The sequence below is a fragment of the Ciona intestinalis genome, chromosome 10 (genome assembly GCF_000224145.3).
Source record: "Ciona intestinalis chromosome 10, KH, whole genome shotgun sequence".
Classification (NCBI taxonomy): domain Eukaryota; kingdom Metazoa; phylum Chordata; class Ascidiacea; order Phlebobranchia; family Cionidae; genus Ciona; species Ciona intestinalis.
In genome coordinates, this window is record NC_020175.2 from 3,269,773 (window position 1) to 3,280,832 (window position 11,060).

At 37.7% G+C, this 11,060-nt stretch overlaps 1 protein-coding gene across 1 annotated transcript in view; it reads right to left on the minus strand.

Moving 5' to 3' along the window:
* Window positions 1-11,060, minus strand: part of LOC100177224 (angiopoietin-related protein 7) — a gene marked incomplete in the record, with an annotated part of 25,077 nt that overhangs the window by 1,118 nt on the left and 12,899 nt on the right. Inside the window, 2 exon segments of the mRNA XM_002121428.5 lie at window positions 1,332-1,503; window positions 3,937-4,122. Coding sequence (XP_002121464.3) covers window positions 1,332-1,503; window positions 3,937-4,122 — 358 coding nt within the window.

Below are 11,060 nucleotides of genomic sequence, written 5' to 3' on the forward strand. Positions count from 1 at the left end.
CGAAAAATGTTGTAAAGTGAAAATTTGCTTAAAGGTGGCCTGGTTTTATAATTAAAACATATACAACTGGACGTGTTTAATGGTTAAAAATGTGTTGTTTTTTTTAAAACAGGTGTTTGCAAATTTATTTAAACTGAACGTGTGATAATGTATATACCTAACTTTATCCTCGCGTGAAAAAAATCGACAGTCGTGATAACACGGTTGTTCTGTTTCATACACCTCGTGTCATTATGCGAGCTATTATTGCACCCCAATGACGCTATTTTAGGGTAATTACTTTTTGCTTATTTTGAATGTATGACTAACAATTTATACAACCCATTAGTGACTATATGGAGCAATTACCGTCATAAGTGTCTTGGCCAAGGACACATATATACGCCCGCAATGGTAACAGCGATAAGCCTTGCGAACCCATACCTTTTAAGTGAAATTTCACAAAAAAAGTTTAAATTTTTTTTATATGAATTCTTATGCAGTATAATTTTATGTACAAGTTCTTTACAGTTGACGATTCAGAAATTCGTTTTAAATCTTTACCAATAAGACCTTCTAAATTGCACCTGTCTATAATTTGTGACACGCCACACACGTGTGGATTATTTCAGCTGTTTTTGTAATAAAAGGAAACTCGAAATCTAAATACTGATAGATTAGATGTAGGCCTTGGTTTGTAAATAGAATATACAGCTGCTCTTTACCGGTATATATATATATATATAAATCAATACACACACACATATATATACATATATATACGAAATTCGTGTTTTAAACTTTTATAAGTTATTTGTTTTTGGATACTACAGCTTATACCAGTTTAAATTGATCTATACAGTATGCTGTTATCTATACTTTTGCCACAGATTTGTTTTACCACATATTTAGTTTTTTACATTGTGTTTCCCGTAGTTCCCCAAACTCCATACCCTGCCTACTTTGTTCGTAAAGATAGCGAAGTCTTTTTTTATAAAACCTAATTTATTAAACAAATACTAAAATGTTCATGAATGAATGTAACTTACTTTATCCTCGCGTGCCCGGAAACGACAATCGTTATAACACGGGTGTTTTGTTTCATACACCTCATTCCAGCTTATAAGCTATACCATGTATGTGACCACTTAGTTGGAGCAATTTCTGTTAAGTGTTTTTCCCAAGGCCACATACGCCCCCAATAGTCGAGCCGTGAACCCATTACCTCTGGGTTACAGACAGGCACGCTATAACCACTTTGCCACGGCCTTTTTAAAAGTATCATATCTCACCATGTCCCATCCACCCCTGTGCCATTTTCCCCATTCTGCTATGTTTAAACATAAAACTACCTCACGCTGTAGTAATCCCTGGAACTACTGACACGAAAGCCTTCATACTCAGCATATGCTCGGTTGCCCGCCCAATCCAGCAGTACAATATGCAGACGGAAAGTGTTTTGATTTGTCAATTGGTGAATATTTTCGTTCCCAAGCCAATATTCGCCGGATGGCTCCCCGAATCCTACGTGAAATAATTGCTATTGTAACGTTAACAATCACATATATAGTTATGTGGGGAAAGATGGGACACCTTTAGGACATGACATCTAAATAATCTGGTATGACATAATATCTAAATATTCTGAATGTGTTTTAAACAATTAACAACGGTCTATATGGGAGCCGTGAGGATACAGTTTTATAATTTTTCAAATTTTCCGTGTTTACAACTAAACTGGACGATAAAATAGGATATAAAGGTGTCCCATCTTCCCCCTACTCTTCGAGTATAACAGAGGAATTGGTTGAATTAAACAGGATTTACGGCTGCGTACCAGTTAGTATTTTCCATTGTATAATCTAAAACGGACACAGTAAAGCTATAAGCTGATGTAATAGAAAATGAATTTAAGCTTTTTCTCTTTTTTAATTATTTTGTATTGATCGGCAAAAAGGGAAAACGAAATCTGTTCAAACAGAAGGAAGCAATATTTTTCTATAAATAGTGGCGGTCCATCTGTACCTCTCAGATAATTCTTGAACGAGCTTGTCCATTTTTGCAAACTGTGGCAATTTAAACGGGTATAACCATCTTTTCGTCGGTAAGTTTCTATCAGCGTTGTGTTGCATTTGCAAATAATAATAATAACTTATTTTGTTTCTCTATATATACCCGTAATTGTTTTTTTATCTGCCTTGATTGCATAATATTATAACGTATAGCTATAATAGTAATATAACGGCATATATATATATGCTTGGAGACGTGCGTATTTTACATTTCTGGAGTTTGAAGCATTGCAAAAAATAATTCCGTATATAATATTTATTTTTGAAAGAAAAGTAAACAAACTGCTAATGCATCTCCACCCCGTTTTGTGGTGGCTACAGCTCTGTTTGTAACTAACCATTGGTTTCAAGCCTTGTACGTTAGGGATGCGATAACATCACAATTAAGTTCTTACCAACGCGTATATTTATATAAAAAATGTGTTTGTGTATAATTTGTATATCATATTTTGGGATAACTCTACCGCGAAACAACAGTCTATTTTATGGGCAATTATATGCGTCAAAAACGTAGTTCATTGTTTGTGAATGAATGAATGGATGGATGGATGGATGAATGTACTTTATTCATACTCGCGTGGCGGAGCAACAACACGTTATAACTTGTTATATGTTGTTCTGTTTCATACCTTTGCGTCAGCTTACGATTTACCACGTGTGTTCTTGTACGTGATTATTTTGAGTGGAATTTTTCGTATATTTGTAACATGTGATAGCTGACAATTTAGACGACCCATTAAACTAATAAAGATTACTTGATTTGCGCAATTGCTGTTAAGCGTATTGCCCAAGAAGACAGAAGCCAACAATAGTAGCAGCGCCGAGCCTCGAACCCATCAAAACTGGGCTAGTGGCCCCCACAATCACCACTTTTCTTTATGAAAAGAATGTTAGTTGTAATTTTAATTTAAACGTACCATATAGCCACCTGATCAAATAATATAATTCAAATCAATATCTCACTCGCTGTCTGCGCATTTACATTTGTACCCGCATGCCCCGCAGTGAACAGAGCTCATGTTTGAAACGTGCATAATGCATACAACTGTCAAATCGGTTGTCACATTAACGAGCATTACGAAACATGCGCAATTCATTTCGTCCCCAAAGAAATCGCATCAAAGGATTTTGCTATACAGAAATCGAAAGCATTGCATTAAACGACTCGAATATGCGAATATGTGGATTCAATTTCGATCGGTTTTGATATTAATTCCATTTAATGGGTTTTATGTGAGCAGTCTAACAATATACCCTTCGTTCTTCTAATACTCTAATAGGTTTGCAAACGGTTACAAGACAATACAGTAGGGTAGGAAAAGATGGGACACCTTTTCATTCTATTTTCTCCTCCCATGTGGTAGTAAACAAAGAACATTCAAAGAATTATAAAACCGTATCTTCACGACTTCCATAGAACGTTGTTAATTGTTTAAAACACGATCAGGATACTTTGATATCATGTGCAAAAGGTGTCTCATCTCCTCTCACCCTACTATATTACAAAAACGGCTATATATATGCGAATACACTGTATTCTTATGAATGCAGCAAAAGCATAAATAAATAACGCCTATAACAATTAAACCTCGTGTATATATAAGGTTCCGGTCCAATGTTATTATATTATGCGGGCCCGTACATATTTTCGCAATATTTTTTAAAAAATGTTCTTTTACTTTTAAAAGGGTGCCCCAGTTACCTATTTGATGTACTTACTAGAACCCGGTTTTATAATTTTTTATATGGTGAGGATACGTTTTTATAATTCTTTGAATGTTCTTGTAACTGCCAAATGGAATGAGAAAATAGAATGAAACTATGTCCCATTTCCCCCCGCCCTACTACATTAAAAAGTTATTTTATGTTAACCAATTAAGCTCACCGAGTGCATAATCGTTCCAATCTCTGTTAAAATCGACACTTCCATCTCGGCGTCGTTGAATGACGGTCCACCCACCTCCATAGTAATTCTGCTCACAAAACACTTCAAATGTTTCACGTGACTGCCATGGGTGGATCCTGTACACGCCAGATTCTGTGTATCCAAGGTTATACAGCTCTTGGCAATCTGACAAAAGCAAAAGTTGAAGAATGAATATATGAACGATGGTATAGTAGGGCGGGGGAAGGTGGAACAGCTTTCCGTTCTATTTTCTCGTCCCATTTCATCCCAAAAAAAAGAATATTCAAGGAATTATAAAACTGTATCCTCACGACTCCTATAGACCGCTGTTAATTGTTTAAAACACAATCAGGATGTTTGGATACTATAAACTAAAGATGTCCCGTTTCCCCCCCACCCTACTACCTTAGTTTTAATACAGTTTTTTGGGGTAGTGTATGATATCGTAAGGTTATTTAGTTGCAGGCTATTTTCAAAGGCTTTTTGCAACATAATACTTAGATACCAAGCGTTTTGAATCTTCCGAAAGGTTTTAATTATTGAAGAAGTTTAAATGATAGTTGGTTGCACACGCACGCTGTATGAGATATACAGAATAGGGTGGGGAAAGATGGGACATCTTTAACACGTAATATACAAATATCCTGATCGTGTTTTAAACAATTAACAATGGTATATGGGAGTCGTGAGGATACGGTTTTATAATTCTTCGAATGTTCTTTGTTTACTAGCAAATTAGACGAAAAAATAGAATCGAAAGGCGTCTCATCTCCCCCCACCCTACTATATCACTTCCATAAAATTCCTGGCCTGCAGTAGCTATAGTCAGAGTAGTAAACAGAGAAAAATAGCAATATCTCGTGTACTTTCGGAATGCGCTATAGTTCATACGCTTTGCTAATAAAGTGGCGTTTACGCAATCGCTAAATAAATAAGTTCGATTTTCATAAGGTCCGACGTCCGCGTTGGATTGTAAATCAAGCTGGTAGCAAGTATTTGCTCTTCTAGGCAGCAAAACAGCCCTTTACTGGCGTGCGGTTTTGTTACGCGGAACTTCAATGGGAAACTTTTGATGGGAGAGATGCTAGCGCGTAAAAGTTTCTGAAAAACTATTTATTGGGACGAAGATTAATTTGGCAGCGGTAGATTGGTAGCGTATTCCCGGTGGTTGAAATTGCCAAGAAAGTGTCAGTCTGTGTACGTTATCATAGACCGCTTTTAGTAGTAGGGTTTAAAAGTGGCAAAAAAACTGCAGAATTTTGGGAAATGGTGTTCAGTATATAGTAGGGTGGGGAAGATGGGAAACCTTTGCCACATAATATCTAAATATCTTGATCGTGTTTTGGACAAATGACCTCGGTCTGTGGGAGTCGTGAGGATACGGTTTAATAATTCTTTGAATTTTCTTTATTTGCTATCAAATGAGACGAGAAAATTGAATTAAAGGGAGTCCCATCTTCCCCCACCCTACTATATATATGCTTTCTGAAGGTTCTGGGTGGTCAGAAAACCTCTGCGGCGTGTCTGCAACGATCGTAGGCATTCCTTGATAAGGTATAGTCCGTTGGGAATTAGATTGCCGCCTTTACAACGGGGAGTATGCCTCAAAACCCGTTCTTGCGGGAAAGGCATATGGCTGTTTTTACGTCAGATGGTTCAATGGTGTCATAGGAATAAATACCAAAAGTAACAAACGTTTTTCTATACGTATTCGAGAAAGTGTAATTGTATAATTCGCAGAAGGCGCCGAAGTCGGTTGTTGTTTATTAGGCATTGGTAAATTGGATGTTTGTGCACGCAATTAGAACCCGTGTGGTGATTTCTTGAATAAATTCGCACATTGTCAATTAATTATTTATACGGCGCAGGTTGCAGCATCTGGCTACTATTTTAATGAAATCGGCAAACATCCGTTGCTGGTGGTGTGTGGTTGCCGGCAACAAATTCTCCTTGGGAATCATATTAGTATACAGTGATTAGCATCTGGTTGCAAAAAATAGAAAGTGAGAATGGTAAAAGAAATCGCGGCGGTCGAAGCCCCGTTGTTGCACAGTATGCCGTGAAATCGCGTATGATGCATTCTCCTCACGAGAATTTCTCATATTTTTGTAACGGGAAAATATAAGGACCAGCACGCAATGTAGTTACGTTGCAGACGAAGTTTTTCTTAGTTTTACTACGAATTCCCGTGCGCCGGGAACGGGAGTCGAATTTACAACATTATAAAAACGCTATGCATTATTGAAAGGGAAAAGAGGTAGCTTAAAGTAGACGCGTGTCTGCCGACTTTATAACAACAGCAGTCTTCGCACGTGAGGATCTAGTAAATGCACTTGTGTGCATCCAAAAGACAAGTGTGTGTGAATCTAAGTATAGTAGGTGACACGGTAAAAACATGTTGTAAAGTAAAGTGGGGTAAGATTGGACACCTTTTTATTCTACTTCTCGTCGAAATTGGCAGTAAACAAAGAACGTTTAAAGAATTATAAAACCGTTACCTTATGACTTTCATAGACCGTTATTAATTGTTTAAAACACAATTAGAATATATTTGCTAAAGGTGTCCCATCTTACCCCACCCTACTATATAAAGAAGTGAATGTCTATAGGACACGAAACATTTAATAAACTGCGAGTGTTGCTAGATTTTACTGCTTTATTCGAGACAAAAGTTTCTGAAAATAATATGAAAACTTTGTCTGTGAAAAAAAAACATAAAATCGAAACTACAATGTAGCGGGTCAGTAACGTGAACTGAAACATCTGCCGCGTAACGTCTCAAATTATCCGAATTCTTTGGACGCGCTGGGAAGTTACAAATGTGTTGATGGGTGCGAAGATACGAGAGTTTATTTTGTCTGTGAAGAATCGAGCCTTTGGATCTAATCAGAGGCGCATTCAATTAATAATACATCAGATGTACAGCGCCGGCCGCATCAGCCATACAGCTATAGCGGCTTTGGAATGCGGCACAGCTTGACTGCGTTGTGGTTTGTGTTAATAAAGTGCAAACGAGCTACAAATTTTTCTTATTGAGTTTTTTGACAGATTTATTGATCGGCAGGGCAGGCATGAGTTAAAAATTAATACTGTTGTTCGATTTGTAGCTGCGGTGTAGCGGTCTGTAGCGGTACTTTGCCCACGTCGTAAAAGGAAAATCGGTATTCGAGTAAAGCTGAGGAAAAGCAGGCCCTCGGTAGTTTAACATGGTTTAAATGAAACAGGATTTAGCGAGTGGTGCGGCGTGTGTGAGGTTTAGTGTAAGAGTAATGTGAAGTTTTCCGGTAGTGGATTTGTGTGGATAAAGTGGGGTGGGGGAAGATGGGACACCTTCAGCACAAAATGTCCTGATCGTGTTTAAACAATTAACAACAGTCTGTGGAAGTGGTGACGATACGGTTTTATAAATATTTAATTTTTCTTTGTTTACTTCCCAATGTGACGAGAAATAGAATGATAAGGTGTCCCATTTCCCCTACTACCCTACAATACATATTTTTTTGGAGGAAACGAGAAATTGCAGTGTAATCCTTTCGTTATGGCGAAAGGGAACTTGCAAATTATGTTAAAATCTTTTAATGTTTATTGCATACTGTGTGATTTGCTGTATACCAAAAAACGGTGAACATTTCTGATTTTAACAGAACTGGAAAAATGCAAAAACAGATTCTGCAAAATGTGCAAATGTACATGTTTTCGTGATTTGAACGAATTGATTTGTTATGCGGGTTGAGTCATACTGCCGCTCGAAATTGGTGTTTTTATGTTATTGGTTTGCGTTTTGGTGATTAATGAAATATTACCGTTTGGTCCGAGCGAGTAACGCCGTTTGACGTCATTCGGATTGAGTTTGATTGACAGGTGCGTGGAAACAAAGTGTGCTATGTGGGTTCAGGTCGTGGAGAGGTCTATAGAAGGCGATTGAAGCATTTTTGGAGTTAATTTACGTAAAGGAAATGCCGAAGTATTTAAGGCGTATTAGGTTCACGACCTGGAACATCGTGCTAGTATAACTGACCACTGCACTAGCAGAGCATTTTAAGAAGGCTAAATACGGTGCAAACAGAGCATGCGACATTAAAACGACTTAGAGATTGTTCTGGTGAATTCATTTTAAAATAAACTCGATTTTTAACGTTTATGTTGTTGAACGTGTAAGCTGTTTGTATAAATCGTGGCAATGATATCGTTATTTAGTTTTAAAAAGCAAAATACACCTGTTCATAGATTTTTCAGTTGTCAATAAGAAGTTTGCCGTCCAGAGTTTCTATGGTAGCGTGGGGGTAGATGGGACACATATTTTTCGTCCATTTTGGTAGTAAACAAGGAAAATTCAAAGAATTATAAAACCGGATACTTACGACTACCATATACCGTTGTTAATTGTTTAAAACACGATTAGGATATTTGGATATTATGTGCTAAAGGTGTCACATCTTCCCCGACGCTACTATAAGAATACCTAAACATGTGTTTTATTTAGTGGTTGTAAGTTATTATGTGTTGCAATTTTGCGCTACCTTTGCGTTTTTTTAAACGTAACTGCAAGGTATTTAAATTTTCCGTGCACGGGTTTCAGTTTTAATGCAAATTAAAACCAAAAAAACTGCTACAAAAGTCGCTAAAAGTCATTATTTCAATCTGAGTATAAAAATATTCCTTAAAATAAATGGAAAATATTGGTAACTTAAATCTCAGCATGTAGCATATCAAATACGCGGGATTTTTGCTATGTGTCGCCATGGGTATATGAATCAATTTCCCCACGTCGACAATTCGTCACTTTTTGCAGACGTAAAACCGATTTGGTATTACGTCATTGCGGTTAAATTATCAACAAGGCGGCTGCAAACGCTTCAAAAATCCATTCGCTTTAACAAGTTAAAACAGCGGTTGGGATTTAGCGTGAAGGACTCGTTTTGAGCACTGCTTTAATAGTGGTTGAGTGCAGATCAGAACCAAGTAACCAGGGATTTTCATAACAAGGAACTTGAAAATAGAAATTCAAAAAAAACAATTATTTAGTTTATATTCGCAATTTTTAGTTCGGAGTTTCTGTATATATATATAGTAGGGTGGGGGGAGATGGGACACCTTTAGTACATTAAATCAAAATATCCTGATCGTGTTTTAACAATTAACATCGGTCTATATAAGAGTCGTGAAGATATGGTTTCATAGTTCTTTGAATGTTCTTTGTTTACTAACAAATTAGACAAGAAATTACTATGAAAAGGTGTCTTATCTTCCCCCACACCACTACACATATCTTAATAGCAATATTACAATCACCCTTAAGGATCTTGTTAAAATCGTGTATTGTTTAACTGCGGTACAGGAATTCTGGGTTATTTATGTAATTTATTCCGCTGTGTCGCTTATTTATCGCACGCTGGAATCTATATTTACAGTCGCTGTAGGATGTGGGGTACAAATGTGACGTTCGTTTCCCGTTCGTGTTCCTTTTTACGGCTAATCCTAGTCTCAAACCTGCACTATGACGTAACAATCACTTCGCGGCGTCAACAGTCGGAATACTCGATGATCGGGAGCTATCCGCGAAAGGAAGTTACGTCATAGCTGGCTTCCTGCCGTATAGCTACTGATAACAGCCAGTGTTTAAACCGAAGCTGGTGTTTCACCATAACACAGGACCATAGCGTGCGTTACGAAAGGCATTTGTGAAGTATCTGTGCAACCTTAGGCCAGCTCGCAGTTGAATGCAGTTGTGTAGGCGCATTTCGGGGCAGCAGCTACTGTTTAATTTGTACATTAGATAAGACTCGCGCGCTTTAGGTTGAGTTAGATTAAAATCCAACCTGATAACGAGTTTTTAACGTACAGAGTCGTACATGCTTGATGTGTGTATAAAATGGTATGATATTAGTTTAACATCCCAACGTTACTGTAATAAATTTGTCCAACAGTAAAGCTCTGCTGATGTCGCCGAAACTGCAAGTTCAGTACCTTAAATTGCACCGTTGAGTTGTGGTAAGGCGCCTTGTACGGATATGCTTTTTTGGTTAAGGCGAAACGAGGCTTATTACTACACCGGCAAGTAACCGTTCATAATCTCAAGTGAACCACCGCCCAATTTACATGTAAACACTTGAGCCAGTTCAACGGCGGGGCACCAATGCTCTTGTAGTAGAGTCAGTTGGGGTCAAGCTGCACGGCGTGACCGTTTTTTACATGGATGTTAAATTACTGAAATTAACGTTTGTTGTGAAATCAATGCAGAACATGGACGTTTGTATTAAAGAGCGTTAATGTCTCCTAATTTGGTTATACATCCTGATCGCTGTTTTGGGTTGACAAATTACATAAAAAATGCATGTTCTGAAAGGTATTTGTACACGAATGTGCACGAGTATGCGGTATTTTTTAATATTGCAGGAATAAAAATGCGCGTTTTGGAAACATGTTGCGAGCAGCGTAATAACTGCCAAAAATTTAGTAATAAGTTATAAATATTTTTGTTAGAATGATAGGAGTATATAGTAGGGTGGGGGGGGAGAGATGGGACACATTTTTATTCTTTTTTCTTGTCCCATTTGGTAGTAAACAAAGAACATTGAAAGAATTATAAAACCGTATCCTCACGACTCCCATAGGCCGTTGGTATAATTGTTTAAAACGCGATTAGGGTTTTATGATATTAAGTGCTAAAGGTGTCCTGTCTTACCTCACAGTTCTGTACTGTAGCAGTAGTTCAAATATCGTTTATTTTAGATATGCGTTTCCTCGTATGTATATACGAAGCGTTAGGTTACGGACTGATAGCTGGGAATTGGTGCTCGCTATCCCGCCAAAAAGCGCAAAATGGTGCCAAGGTGACGCGATAAGAATCCACGAAATTAAGTTGAACTTAAGAGGTGGCAGTAGCCTATTAATTTTCAATGGAAGGTGTGCCCGCGCGGTCCCTGGCGGCAGGAGGCAATTTTCATTAAGCGAAACCCAGACGGTCGAACATAATGTGTAAAAGGACAAGTAGACCGAAAGCTGTCAACGGGTTCAAGTGCAGGTTAAGATAAAACTGAAGGTTTCGGTAAGAGTTTAACGGAGTACAGCTTGACAGGCTGAATAAGTTATTGTAGCACCTG